The 15,718-nt window shown below is 39.5% G+C and overlaps 1 protein-coding gene across 3 annotated transcripts in view; it reads right to left on the bottom strand.

The window, feature by feature from the left end:
• The window catches only part of PRMT7 (protein arginine methyltransferase 7), a 72,654-nt gene that overhangs the window by 18,173 nt on the left and 38,763 nt on the right, over positions 1 to 15,718 (bottom strand). For all 3 annotated transcript variants that reach the window (XM_043983892.1, XM_043983894.1, XM_043983893.1), the window contains 4 exons: positions 15,546 to 15,658; positions 12,935 to 13,176; positions 10,742 to 10,922; positions 1,981 to 2,108 (listed from right to left, as the gene is read on the bottom strand). In XM_043983892.1, coding sequence (XP_043839827.1) covers positions 1,981 to 2,108; positions 10,742 to 10,922; positions 12,935 to 13,176; positions 15,546 to 15,658 — 664 coding nt within the window. The remainder of the gene's footprint in view (positions 1 to 1,980; positions 2,109 to 10,741; positions 10,923 to 12,934; positions 13,177 to 15,545; positions 15,659 to 15,718) is intronic.

The following is a 15,718-nucleotide window of genomic DNA, read 5'->3' as shown; positions in this document are numbered from 1 at the left end:
AATGACAGTAGTTATTATCTTCAGGAATTTGAAGGAGGGTAACAAGAAAGAGGGAGTAGACTTGTTTTGCTTGTTCTCAAATGCAAAACAAGCAATGACTGAAAGCTACTAAGAGACAAAGCTCAGTCTAAGAAAACGCTTCCTAAGAACAAGAGCTTTCACTTAGATGAACTGATGCTGAGTGAAGTGAGCAGAACCAGGAAAACATTGCACACAATTACAATAGCACTGTGCGATGATCAGTTGTGATAGACTTAGCTCTTCTCAGCAATATAATGATAAAAGACTCATGATGGAAAATGCTCTCCACAGCCAGAAAAACAACTATGGAGTCTGAATGTGGACTGAACCATACTATTTTCACTTTTGTTTTTTGCTTTTCTTTCTCATGATTTTTCCCTTTTGTTCTGATTTTTCTTTCACAACATGGCAAATGTGGAAATATGTTTAACATGACTGTACTATATAACCTATATTAGATTGCTTGCTGTCTTGGGGAGGAGAGAGGGAAGGGGAGACAAATTTGAAACTCAAAATCTTATAAAAATGAAAGTTGAAAACTACATTTACCTGTAATTGGGAAAAAAATCAAATACTATTAAGCACAAAAAATAAATAAATAAATTGGGAAGGGGGGAAAGACAAAGCTTTCCAAAGTAAAATCAGCTGCTCCTGTCACTGAAGGGTCTCAAGCAAAGGCTAGGTGACCATTGATCTGACATCTTACAGAAATGATTGGCTTTTTTCAAGAATGATTTGGAATTGGTGACTACCAAGCTCCCTTCTGTGAAATTCTGTGATTCTACAAAAGAAATTATATTCTTTCTTTCTACCCACTTTAAATTCAACAAATATTTATTAAACATCTCCTGGGCTTTTCCTGGGTAGATAATTAGGCCAACCTCTTTTGAGTACGGAACTCATCTAGAAGACTCCGAATGCTCCAGAACTTAAAGCAACAAGCACAAGGTCATCCACAAAGAGGGGCATCAGGGGAGCCTGAACATCTATAGGGAGCCCCTCTTCAACCAGAACTGTACACTGGGCCTCCTCCATGACAGTGGTGACGTTAATGATCAGAGAGATCTTTGAGGAATGTTGTCTCTGTTGTTCCCTTTGCTTAAAACTTAAATAATTTTGATGCATGCACGGAAGACGCCTCAATGGAGGCACTCGGCTCTACTAAATCAAATGGTTTTTTGTAGCCAACAAATAAAAAACACAGTAGTATCTCATATTGTTTACATCTTTCAGTCAGTTATGTGATGGCAAATAATCCACTGTGGAATATCCTTTGCAAAGGTCAGTCAGTTTCCTACTAAAACCCTCATCAAGAATGCCCTCAATGAGGGGCAGCTAGGTGGTGCAGTGGATAGAGCACCGGCCCTGGAGTCAGGAGGACCTGAGTTCAAATCCGGCCTCAGACACTTAACACTTACTAGCTGTGTGACCCTGGGCAAGTCACTTAACCCCAACTGCCTCACTAAAAAAAAAAAAAAAGAATACCTTCAATGTATCTGTGAAGGCTTCCCAAAAAAATTTTTATATAAATGGGAAAATAGGCATATAGGTCAAGAGCTAATGGTGTCAGCTGTCATCTTTTCTTGGTATTTATAAAGCCCAAGATTTTTTGGGACACTTTCAGCATCTCACCCTCTTTCAGATACCTGATGACTAAATCCCTCCACACCAACATTTCCATCAAATCTCTTTTCATATACACCTGGTCAAACTGTGGTCACAGATACTTGGTAAGTTGTTTTTCCCATCTTTGGTATCTTTCAAACCACTTACACCTCTCTGTTTGCACATAGTCTTAGAGAATTGCAGGGTCTCCTCCACATGATGAGGCATCAAACAGGATTTTGGAGGACCTCATAAATACTAAATCTAAATAAATGCAGAAATGTTACTGGGGACAAGATTCCCACATTTTCAATGACTATGCATTTTGCCCATCTATTTCTTCGGGCTTATTACCTGGTTTTATGAAGGCTGTACCACACACAATAATCATCACGGTGAGCAGTCAGATAGAGGGATTCACCCTGGACCACTGGCTCTTCATTTGGCAGAAAATAAACACACTGCATCCAATGATCCCGCCACTAAAAGGATTTTACATAAGAATAGAACAAATAGGGAAAAAATGTTTTGAGAAAATCAAAATAGGGAGTAAGAAACAATAAAAGTGATCAGTAATGAATAGAAATTATTCAAAATGATCAGAAACTGCCCAGATTTGTAGAACACTTTTCTCTACTCACCTGACCCCCAACACTTCCCCACAATGAGCCATAATAGCAATATTCTATTTCAGGATCACAATGAAGTTTTCAAAATGGAGGTCATGGAAGTTAGTTATTGGAGGCTGTAAATACTAATCAACCCACATTGTCTTGGAGGAGCACAGGGTGTTTCTTTGACAGTAACTGTACTAAAAAGGACAGCATAGCCCTCCTCCCTCCCAAAATATTACAATGGCCTAAGATCTCTTTATTTTTGGTTGAACCAAAGAAAAAGAAAATTCTAAAACTTGGTCTGCTAAATTTAAAGATATAAGCATTGAACCTCTGCTATAACATGATTCTTTACCGGAAAGATTCAACATGAAGGACTTAATTAAGAGGTCCATAGCATGGATCCCAAGCACAATTTTATAAGGTTTTAATATATTCAAATTATATTTGTCAGCCCAGTAATTTCAAAAGGACAGAGCAGGGTTTTTTCCCATTAAATGCTATTTTTCAACTACTATTATATTAAATTAAGTTTACAGAGATCAAGATTTTGTCTTCAAAATGAACTGGATTGTGAAAAGAGAACTGGACAAGGAGTTAGGAAACCTAGATTCGAAACTTGGTTTTGCTATTAAATTCTTTGTGATTTGGGTGACCTCACCTTTCTGGGCCTCAGTTTCCTTATATATAAAATCAGAGGCAGCAGTGTTGTAGGAAATGCTCTGGATTTGGAATTAAAGGACCTGTTTTCAAATTCTGATTCTGCTACTTCCCATGTTTGACCTTGGTAAATCATATCCCAACCCTAAAACCATTTCTGGTTAAGAAATAGAGAAGTCGGGGCAGCTAGATGGCACAGTGGATAGAGCACCAGCCCTGGAGTCAGGAGTACCTGAGTTCAAATGCGGCCTCCCACACTTAATACTTAACTAGCTGTGTGACCCTGGGCAAGTCACTTAACCCCAATTGCCTCACTAAAAAAAAAAAAAGAAAGAAAGAAAGAAATAGAGAAGTCAATCAGTATAATAAATTAGTTACATAATATACACAGCAGTCTTGTGTTTGGTAAATTCAAAGAAACCAGCTATTGGGGTTCAGTTCAATTATTGTTGTTTAGTCATTTTTCAGTCATGTCCAACTCTTTAAGACCCCTTTTGAGGTTTTCTTGGCAAAGAGACTAGAGTGGTTTGCCATTGCTTCTCCAGTTCTTTTGACAGATGAAGAAACTGAGGCAAACAGAGTCAAGTGACCTGCCCAGGAAGTCACACAGCTAGTAAGTGTCTGAGGCTAGATCTGAAAACAGGAAAATGAATCTTCCTAACTCCAGGACTAGCACTCCATCCACTGTATCACCTAGCTGCCCCAAGCTACTAATAAAAACTCACAATTCAATAAAAGCTTCTGGGAAAAATAGAAAATAGTCTGACCAAAACTAGTTACGTATCAACATCTCACTTTATAGACTAAAATAAGCTTCATATGAGTAAATGATTTAAACATAAAGGTTAACATCATAAGCCAATTAGAGAAGCTCAAAGAAGAAGATGCTTTTCAGATCTATGGAAATGAGAAGAGTTCTTGACCAGACAAGGGATAGAGAGGATCACACAAGCTAAAATGGACGATTTTGATTAGGTAAAATTTTAAAGGCACTATACAATGAAGATAAAATTAATGTGAGGAAATCTAAGAATCAGAGAGGAGAAGCATGGCAGAGGGGAAGGGAGAGAAGTGAGAGAAAAAGTAAATATGTATTTATACTGCCTACTATGTGCCGGCACCATGCTAAGTGCTTTTACATATATTATCACATTTGATCTTCACAACAACCCTACAAGGTGGGTGCTGTTTTATCTTCATTTTACAGTTGAGGAAACTGAGACCTATAGAAGGTAAATGACTTGTCCAGAGTCACAAAACTAGTGAGTGTTGCAGGTCATATTTGAACTCAAGCATTCTTGAAGAAAGGAAAGCATTTGGGTTAATATCTATATAGAAAGAAACAGAAAAATATAGTCTTTAAAGTATACTATTGACCATCTGGCCAGAAAGATGAAATACATGAGAATTTGGAAACAGAGACACAGAGGATGATGTAATAGTGAAGGGAAAACCTGGCAATGTGCCGAAGCTCTCTCTCTAACAAAAACTGAGTCATTATTATTATCTTGGTTTGCCTTAATGATGCTTTCATGCTTCAAATGGTAGATAAACCAACAAAGGTAAAATCTATTCCAGAAGTGATTCTCATGAATAAGAAAAGCTGAGGCTAGAAATGGTGGGAACCTTGCAATGGCCAATCCCTCTTAAAACAGATAAAGAAGGGAATGAAAACTAAGCAAATACCCTAGATTTGAGGAAAACAGGTAAATGGGATGCCGTGGATTCTACAGTGGAAATCAGCCCCAAACTGATGGGGAGGCGACAAAAATGAAATTCTGAAGAGACAAAGAAGAGGACAGGAGGAAAGTAAGTTGTCTAAAGAAACCAATGTGGATAGACCTAGAATTCATGAATCAACTAAGCTTTTTAAAATACATGTACAAACACACACACAGATAGATGATAGATAGATAAATGAATGGATAAGATTAAAATACATGTACACACACACACATAGATAGTTGATAGATAGATAGATAGATAGATAGATAGATAGATAGATAGATAGATAGATAGATAGATAGATAAATGAATGGATAAGACTAAAATGCATGTACACACACAGATAGATGATAGATAGATAGATGAATGGATAAGATTAAAATACATGTACAGAAAATTGATGGAAGGCAAAATGAGCAGAACCAGGAAAGCAACTTATAGAATACAGTAACAACAATATAGTAAACACGAACAACAAAATGATCAACAACAAAATGACCAACTATGATTCCAGAAGACCAATGAGAAAACATGCTACACAAGGATACAGATTGAAACTCATTTTTGGGGACATCCTTGATGAAGGAATTTGTTTTGTCTAATTATACATATTTATTATAATGGTTCTTTCTTTTTTCCCCAATTAGGGGGTGGAGTGAGGTGGAGAAACATGTTTTAATTAATTTTAAAAGTTAAATATTTGGAGGGCAGCTAGGTGACGTAGTGGATAGAGCATCAGCCCTGGATTCAGGAGGATCTGAGTTCAAATTCGGCCTCAAACACTTGACACTTTACTAGCTGTGTGACTCTGGGCAAGTCACTTAACCCCAATTGCCTCACCGAAAAAAAAAAAAGTTAAATATTTTGGGGGGCAGCTAGGTGGCACAGTGAATAAAACACCGGCCCTGGATTCAGGAGGACTTGAGTTCAAGTCCAGCCTCAGACACTTGACACTTACTAGCTGTGTGACCCTGAGCAAGTCACTTAACCCTCATTGTCCCCCACCCTGAAAAAAAAAGTTAAATATTTTTTAAAAGCATGTTTACAATGAAGCATGGGCAGGTAAAAGAAGATGAGTACAAAAGCCCAGTACTAGTCTCAGGACAGCTAACGCACAGAACAAGCTGAGGAAGCCGTGGAGAGGTAAGGTCAGTAAAGTATATACATATACTTAGGTACAGTAGGAGAAAGATGAGGGTTTAGAAAGGGACAAGAGCACCCCTCAGGGTGGGTGGGACAACGCCTGACAAGAGGGAGGATTTAGCCAACTCTTACTTTGTTTCCTCATCCGGGTAGAACAGTGTCTTGGACTAAAAACGCAGAACAAATGTGACCAACAGGGAATCATGCCCCGGAGGACTAGGGACACAGACAGAACGTAAATGACCACAGAGAGTTCAATCGGGTCCGGGTGAATGATGTTTTCAGATACTAAAAACCTGGCAGATGTTATCACTGAGCCACTGACAGACACTGACGTCTCTGAAAGACCACAGAGAATAGAAGTACTACAGGAACGGAAAAGAGCAAAAAGAACAAATTCTTCACAATATAGAGCAGTGAGATTTGACTTCAAATTCCTAACAAAATTTTGTAACATATTATGAAGTTAAAAAAAAAAACACCATATTATGAGATATGGCTAGTGAACATTTAGAAGGGGAAAGAGAGAGGCCAGCATGGCCTCAACAAAAAGAGGAAATGTCAGACTAACCTCATTTAATTTTCTTATAGAGTTACTAGCGTCATTGAAAGGGGGAGTTCTGTAGATAGTTTACCAAGATTTTATCAAAGCATATGACAAAATATCTCATTCGTGGACAAAAATAGAGAGAACTGGGCTGAACACCATATAATTAGGTGTGTTCAGAATTGGCTGAATGGCCAAACAGAATAATCATTCATTAATGATAGAAGATGTCCGGAAGACATCTTAAACTCATCAAGCCCAAATTTGAACTCCTTGTTTTTCCCCACAAACCCTACCCTGTTTCTCTCAAGGGCTCCACCATCTTCCCAATCTCTTAGGTTTGTAGCCTCGATATGATCCTGGAATACTTACTCTCCCTCACCCCACACATACCATTGGTTGCCAGATCTCACCATTTCTATCTTCCCATCTGTCACATCTGACCCTGTTTCTCTCCACGCTCACAAGCTATCACCACAGTCAGGCCCTAATCACCTCTCATCTAGGTGATTACAACAGTCTCCTAAGTTGTGTCAGGTCCTTAAGCCTCTCCTCCCTCCGTCTATCCTATACACTGACTCCCTTCTTCAATAAATTCCATACCTATTGCCTCTAGGATCAAATATAAACTCTTCTGTTGAGCTATCAACACAACCGGATCCCAATCTCCTTCCAGCCTCAAAGGCCATTATTCCTCCTCTAGCCCTTTATGATCAAACCAAACCGGTCTGTTCCTGACTGACCCTCCATCTCCTCTGTGCTTTGACTCTGGCTAGCTCCCCATGCCTAAAATACATTCCCTTCCTGACATCCACCACATTCAGTCCCTCTCTTCCTTTAAGACATAGCTCAAGCGCTCTCTTTTGCCTTTTGAAGCCCTTCCTGAACCCCACAGTTGCTTGTGTTCTCCTGTCCAAACTACCCTGCATGTAAATATATATGTACTTGTTTGGGGCCTCATTAGACTTTAAGCTCTGAGAGCAGGTGTTTTTTCACCTTTGTACATGTATTCTTAGCACACAGAAAGCACATAATACATATTTGTTGATTAGATAATTGGTTTGTATATATCCTTTCAACTTAGAAGGAAAACTCTAGTAGAGTTCCCCAGAGATTTCTGCTCGGTCCTATGTTTTTAAATATTTTTATCCATACCTTGCATAAACGTATTGATAGTATGCTTATTATACTTGTGTATTACACAAAGCCAAGAGGGATAGCTAACTCATTGGAACAGGGAGTCAGCTTTTTGTGGGGACAAGGAATTCGACATTGAGGGGATGCCATCAACTGGGGAATGGCTGAACAAGTTGTGGTACATGAATGTAATGGAATACTACTGTGTGGTAAAAAATGATGAGCAGGCAGATTTCAAAAAGGCCTGGAAAGACTTACATGAACTGATGCTGAGTGAAGTAAGCAGAACCAAGAGAACATTGTACACAGTAATAGCAACACTGCATGATGATCAACTTAGACAGACTTAGCTCTTTTCAGCAATGCAATCATCCAAGACAATTCCAAAAGACTCATGATGGAAAAGGCTATTATTCACATTCAGAGAAAGAACTGATAAGACTCTGAATGCAGATCGAAGCATACTATTTTCACTTTTTTTCCATGGATTTTCCCTTTTGTTCTGTTTCTTCTTTCACAACATGACTAATGTGGAAATATGTTTAACATGATTGCACATGTATAACCTATATCAGATTGCTTGACATCTTGGGGAGGGGAAAGAAGAGGGAGGGAGAAAAATGTGCAACTCAAAATCTTATAACGAATGTTGAAAACTATCTTTACATGTCATTAGAAAAAATAATAGACTATTTACAAAAAACAATAAAATAAATTTTTTAAAAAACAGTCAGGAACTAAACACATCATAACAGACCAGGTAGATTAGAGGTCCTTGAGATTTCTTCCACCCCTGAGATTCTGAGTTTATACCATTAACTGCAGCACTGGTCCTCAAAACCCTAGGAGATCTCCAACTGTTTTTAACACTAAAAGGACCAGGCATTCCAAGCAATGCAAAAAAAAAAAAATTTAGTCACCTGAAATTAAAAAAGGCTTAGGTTACATAATTTGTGACTTTATCGTTATCAGCATTCCTTAGGATTCTAAAGACTTTTCAAATAACAAGGAAAAAAGCAGGTAGTTCTGCCTATATGGCCCAGATGCATCAAATAATGCCTATATTTAAACATGATACTTATGCTATAAATAAAAGGAAATGTTCCTACATTTATTTCTGCTGGGTCATTTCTTTACTTGTATTAGTTTTCATCAAACATTTATAAAACTTTGGGAATAATACATAAAAATTTGCATCTAGTTTCAACTATTTTGCTAATTTTTTTTTAATTCTGTTCTTTCAGATTTGTAGACTTTGTATTTTGGTTGTAGCAAAAATATAGCATTACTTACATCCTTACTGATAAAATGTCCAACAGACTCTCTTGAACACATTTTAGAACTAATAAGAAATACCCCAACCAACTCATGTGATGTTGAACTTTCAGGCAGTAGGAGGGAAACAAATGTTGACTGGGCACCTAACGATATGATGGGCATGATGATAAGGGCTTTAGAAATCTTCATGTGAGCTTTAAAACTATAGTAGAAGATAGGTGCTGCTGATATCCCCATTTTACAGTTGAAGAAACTGAGCACTTAGAGGTTAAGTGACTTGCCCAAGGCCACACAGTAAGTATCTATGGCTATATTTGAACTCTGATCTTCCTGACTCAAAGCCCAGATTTTTCCAGTGTGCCACCTAATCACCTTGAGTGAATTCAGTGATGTAAAGCTACAATTATAATGCATGAAGCAAAGAGGAAGTTTTCCTCATATGATTCCTGTGACGATGGAAACAGCAATACATTTCCTTCTACAGCTGACAATCTATGCCAAAATGTCTTACAGACTAAGCTGGTTCTTTTGGGCAATAGGAGGCTGCTTCTCAAGCAACAGTATTCAATCTAACCTTACTGCATGTTCTCCAGTCCATATCATTTAGAAAATCTCCATTTTTTCTGTTCAAATTTTATTTTGTGACCTAAGAAACACTCAAAAATGTACAAATTCTGAGGATCAATGAGACCAGAATACACTAAATGTCCCATTACATGAGATGAATTCAAAAGTTCAAAGTTCACTGGTATTACTGATGCTTGTGACATTATCAGTGGAAGAAATTAACCCATTAAAAAGTGTACAGATTGGAGCAGCTAAGTGGCGCAGTGGATAAAGCACCGGCCCTGATTTCAGGAGGTCCTGAGTTCAAATCCAGCTTCAGACACTTGGCACTAACTGTGTGACCTTGGGCAAGTCACTTAACCCTCATTGCCCCGCCCAAAAAACAAACAAACAAACAAAAAAGTATGCAGATTAGCTCCTGGGGGTGTCCATCATTAATAAAACCATGACACAGAATTGATTTGTGGGGTACCTTCACTGGGACCAGCTGAAAACTGAAAGGAAGCACAATTTATCCTAGAACAAGTTTTGTTTAGCTTCCTAAGTTTATCTAAAAGTGTCAGAAGGCTTTTATTCCGTGTGTGTGTGTGTGTGTGTGTGTGTGTGTGTGTGTGTGTGTGTTGAATGAGACACATCAATTTGGCCTGAGATTTTGAAGCTCATGAAACCACTATCCAACAAAGCTCAACAATGTTAGAACTAGCAAGGCTTTGAGGTCCTCTACTCTAATGCCCTCACTTTGCACAAAAGAAAACAGAGCCCTGAAGTCTCACCCTACTACCAGCAAATTGGCAAAGTTGACAAAGATAGTAATAGTCAATGCTAAAGGGACTGTGTAAACATAGGCATCCTAATGCACTGTGAGCACAGCTGAGAATTAGTATAACCACGCTGGAAAACAATTTGAAATTATCCAAAAAACTGATTAAAATGTCCATACCTCTTGACTCAAAGAGGTCAAGTCAACAAGCATTTGAACACAGGCATATGAAGCACTAGGGACACACAGAAAGGCCAAAAAAACAACAAGAGTCCTCCATCGCAGGGCGCTCACCCAGTCATTGATAAAAAGGTCATTGAGTCTAAAGGTCATTGAACTAATGGGTCACTGATAAAAAGAAAGGCTTCATATACACCAGAATATTTATTACAGCATTTTTGTGGTAGCAAAGAACTAGAAACAAATGGACCCCACTGACTAGGGAATAGCTAAACAAACTGTGATATGTCAATGTAAAACAAATATTACTGTAGGACATTTAGCACAGTGCCTGGAACAAAATGGATGGTTTCCTTCCTTGCTCAGTCACTTACTTGAAGTGTGACCATAACTCTATGGTTCTATTTCCCTGTGTAAAATAAGAGATTTGGCCAAGAAAATTCCTAAGGTTTCTTCCAACACCAATCTGATTCCAAGATTCAATATGCTACACAGGTCTCTTACCTGAATATTTTTAGGGTCAGAATGCACCCAGTAAGGTGCCATACTGCACTTTATTTTCCCATCAGGATCCATATCAATATCCCACCATGACAGGACCACCTGTGCTCTGCCAGACACTAGAGGCTCAAACTGCATCGTGTGATAGGTTGGTGAGCTATTCACTTGCTTGCTGAAGTCCACACTGTAAAAAAATATTCAAGAAACTTGAGAACTTTTTAATGTCAGGGATCTTCACATTTTAAGAACATACAGGGGCAGCTAGGTGGCACAATAGATAAAGCACCAACCCTGGATTCAGGAAGACCTGAGTGCAAATTCAGTCTTAGACACTTGACACTTACTAGCTGTGTGACCCTGGGCAAGTCACTTAACCCTCATTGCCCTGCAAAAACAAAAACAAAAGAATATATGACATGATATAGGGGGAAATCTAGACAATGTAAACAAAAGGTATAGAAGGAGATATACAGTTTCAGATATGGCCAACATGTTCAATTGTTTTGTTTGCTAGGGAGGGTTCTAATGGCCAAGAGAAAGAGATAGTGATATATTTTTTTTTTGAAGTGAGGCAATTGGGGTTAAGTGACTTGCCCAGGGTGACACAGCTAGTAAGTGTCAAGTGTCTGAGGCCAGATTTGAACTCAGGTACTCCTGACTCCAGGGCCAGTGCTCTATCCACTGAGCCACCTAGCTGCCCCGTGATATTTTAAATAGAAGAACAACAACACAACATTTTTTAAAATACATGATCCCAAAGACATCCCCCCAGTAGATAAAAAGACCTATTTGTACAAAAATATTTCTTGCAATAATTTTTGTAGTGGCTAAGAATTAGAAATCAAAGGGATGGAGGGACAGCTAGGTGGTGCAGTGGATAAAGCACCGGCCCTGGATTCAGGAGAACCTGAGTTCAAATACGGCCTCAGACACTTGACACTTACTAGCTGTGTGACCCTGGGCAAGTCACTTAACCCTCACTGCCCTGCAAAAAAAAAAAAAAATCAAAGGGATGTCCATCAATTGGGGAATGACCAAACAAGCTATGGTATATGATTGTAATGGAATATTGTCATGCTATAAAGAAATGACAAGGGGCAGCTAAGTGGCACAATGGATAGAGCACCAGCCCTGGATTCAGGAGGACCTGAGTTCAAATTTGGCCTCAGACACTTAACACTTACTAACTGTGTGACCCTGGGCAAGTCACTTAACCCCAATTGCCTCACTTAAAAAAAAAGAAAGAAATGACAAGCAGGATGATTTCAGAAAGGCCTGGAAAGACTTGCATGAACCGATATATAGTGAAGTGAACAAAACTAGGAGAACACTGTACACAGTGGCTGAAGTACTGTTTGATGAAGAACTGTGAATGACTTAACTATTCTCAACCAAACAATGATCCTAGACAATGCCAAAGAGCTAATGATGAAGCCTACTATCCACCTCCAAAGAAAGAACTGATATTGATGGAACACAGACTGAAGAGTGCTATTTTTCACTCTTTCATTTTTTTTCTTTTATTCAAGTTTTCTTATACAAAATGACTAATATGGTAATGTTTTACGTGGTTGCACATGTATAACCTAATCTGAATGCTTACTGCCTCAGGGAGGAGTAAGGAGAGGAAGACAAGGAGGGATAGAATTTGGAACTCAAAACCTTAAATAAAAATATTTATTAAAAAAAATTTTTTTAAGGGGCAGTTAGGTGGTGCAGTGGATAGAGCGCCAGCCCTGGAGTCAGGAGTACCTGAGTTCAAATCTGGCCTCAGACACTTAACACTTACTAGCTGTGTGACCCTGGGCAAGTCACTTAACCCCCATTGCCCCGCAAAAAAAAAAAAAAAAAGAATACATGCGGGGTCAGCTAGGTGGCACAGTAGATAAAGCACTGATCCTGGATTCAGGAGGACCTGAGTTCAAATCTGGTCTCAGATACTTGACACCTACTAGCTGTGTGACCCTGGGCAAGTCACTTAACCCTTACTGCGTGGCCAAAAAAAGAATACATGATGTGCCTATCAACAATTAAACTGGACTCCATGATCAATCAACAAGTCTCTTCACCCCAAAGGCCGTGTGCTGCTTTCCCTTTCAAGCACCCAATTCTATTATGTATCTTTGCCTGTGTACTTTACTTTTTGGACAGCACATTGTAACAAAAGGATTGGTTTGGGGTTTTTTCCTTTCTTACCTAAACATTGTCAGTACATTACTCAGGACAGTGAAGTCACCCCACGGCATCTGGTTCAGCTGAATATCATAGACTGATGGAGCCCCTGGGCAATTCTCCATTTCTGAGGGGGCAACAATAATTTTCTCAGCATTGTCTGTCTGGATATGAAGAGGAAACAACTTATTCCAGGACCACATTCTTCTGGACTCCACCAGCTGAGCATATACAGTTGCCTTGTGAGGCACTGCCTCACAGTTTTCCTAAAGGTTCATAAAAAAGAAAAAAGCAATGAATTCAGTTACTCTTATGCTCATTATTTCCATGCAAGGAAAAGTCAATTATTTTTTAATAGTAAACATTTGTGGTAACTTCTAATACCATGTAATGTGATTTAAGTAACCTGAATTAAAGAAAAGGCCCATATAATCTGCCCTATATCACAAGACAAGGTATTGGTAGAGTCACAGACTTGAGAGATCCTCACTTTAAAGTTCTGCTCCCTTCTTAAATACTTTTAAAAAGAGGCTCTTAACTGTGGTCATGCAGATTCATTCCCTCATTCACCCTGAATACTAAAGACATACACCTAAACCATAGCTTCTAAGCTCTACCTCTGGCAAAACACAGCATGTAGCAAAACTGACTTGGCATTTTGAAAGGAAAATATTTAAAGCGGTGCTTTTCAAGTTTGTGAAATCCTCAGCCCTTGTACATTAATTTGCCTCTCCATTAAGGACCTTACCTATTACTTCACCAAGAAAAGTGAGGCCATTAAGCTGCCTCTTCTCTTCATTGCAAAACCCCAGGATGGGATCCCCCCACTTCCCTCCCTCCACTCTACAATCTTATCTTATCTTCCCCAGCAGATGAAACCTCAATCATTTCCTCTTTCGGTGTGCTTCAGTCTCTCCTTATCTCCATATTGCTTTCCAAACACCTTCAGACATGTACAAGTCTAACTCATCAGGAAAAAACTTTCACTGGACCCACTACCCCCCTCCCCAAGTCATCATCTTATAAAAGCCTCTGCTCCATTTCCTCTCACTCATTCATCAATCCCGTCCAGTCCAGCCTCTGACCTCATCATTTCTCTGAAACTGCTCTCCCCAAAGTTACGGATGATCACTTAATGGCCAAATCTGATGATCTCTTCTTCTTTATTTATTTTTTTTTGGGGGGGGGGGTGAGGCAATTGGGGTTAAGTGACTTGCCTAGGATCACACAGCTAGTAAGTGTTAAGTGTCTGAGGCCGGATTTGAACTCAGGTCCTCCTGACTCCAGGTCCAGTGCTCTATCCACTGTGCCACCTAGCTGCCCCTTAATGATCTCTTCTTATCCATCCTTCTTGACCTCTCTGCTGCGTGACACGGCCAACCATGCTCTTCTCTTGGAAACTCTCCACTCTCTAGTTTTCCCACTAATACTCTCTCCTGGTTCTCCTGCTCTCTGTCTGATGACTCCTTCTCAGTCTCCTTGGCTGCCTGATCATCCATGATCTGTCCCAAAGCTCTGTCCTGGGACTTCTTGTCTCCTCTATACGTGCACTTGCTTTTACTATGTGTGTGTGTGTGTCTGTCTGTCTCTCTATGATCTCATCAGACCTCAATTTCAATTATCATCTCTATGCAGACAACTCCAAGATCTATGGCTCCACCCCTGAATTCTAGTCCCACATCACTAAATGACATGGATATGTTGAACTGGATGTCCTACAGAAATCTCAAATTCAACATGTCTAAAAACTGAACTTGTTGTCTTCCCCTTCTACCAAATTTCCCTATTTCTGTTGAGGATAGCACCATGCCTTCTGTTTCCCAGGTCTGTAGACTAGTATTATTTTAAACTCACCTTTCCTCAGCTCATATGTCTAATCAGTTGCTAGATTTCTCCATCTCCCATCTCCATTACCTCCCTTATATCCACCTGTTCTCTTTATTCACATAGTCACAACCTTAGTCCTGGTTTTCATCAACTCTTCTGTGGGCTATTATAACGGCCCCTAATTGACTTTCCTACAAGCCCCCTCTCCAGTTCATCCTCAGCATGGCCAAAGTGATTTTCCTAAAGAATAGGCCCGAGGATGTCACTTCACTAACTTCGGAAACGTAGCCCAGGATTAAATATAAATTTCTCTATTGGATTCTTAAAGCCCTTTACAACTTGGCCCCAACCTCAGCTCTGAGTCTCACTCCATAAGACTCTTCTTCAGACCCTCCACAGTTGTATCAAACGGGACATCTCTCTGTCCATTTCCATGCCTTCGCACAGGTTGTCCCCCATGCCTGGAATGAATTACCTCCTCGACGCCACTTCAATCTCTCACCTCTTCAAGATGCAGTTCAAGTTCTACACTAAGTCTTTCTTGATTCCCAAGAAAGAAGTGATGCATCAATCAAAGGGGACAAGAGACTTCCCTAGACTCCACTGTTTGGCCATGCACTACTATAATTTCCAAGGCAGCACGGCACAAAGGAGTTGGATCTCCCAAATATAACCAACACGAGATCGGCTAAAAAGCATTCTAAATGAAAATGGGTTTAAGCCCTGCATGGTTATACTAAAAACCATGACTCAATGTTTCCATCTGTACAGACAAGCTTTAAATTGCAAACTTCAAACTTCTTCCTACCTCTACAAGATTTTTATGGGCGTGCTCATACGAGGGCAAGGCACCTTCCCCTATCAGCTCTGTATCGAACAGCTCAGTGACCAGGATATTTGCATAGCACTGCATGTCACCATCTAAAAATCACAAGGGAAGATGTAAGAAATAGGTTATTTACTGATCACAGGACTGTAAGA

This window comes from Dromiciops gliroides, chromosome 2 (genome assembly GCF_019393635.1).
Source record: "Dromiciops gliroides isolate mDroGli1 chromosome 2, mDroGli1.pri, whole genome shotgun sequence".
Taxonomy (NCBI): domain Eukaryota; kingdom Metazoa; phylum Chordata; class Mammalia; order Microbiotheria; family Microbiotheriidae; genus Dromiciops; species Dromiciops gliroides.
This window is presented reverse-complemented; position numbering and strand designations above follow the sequence as displayed.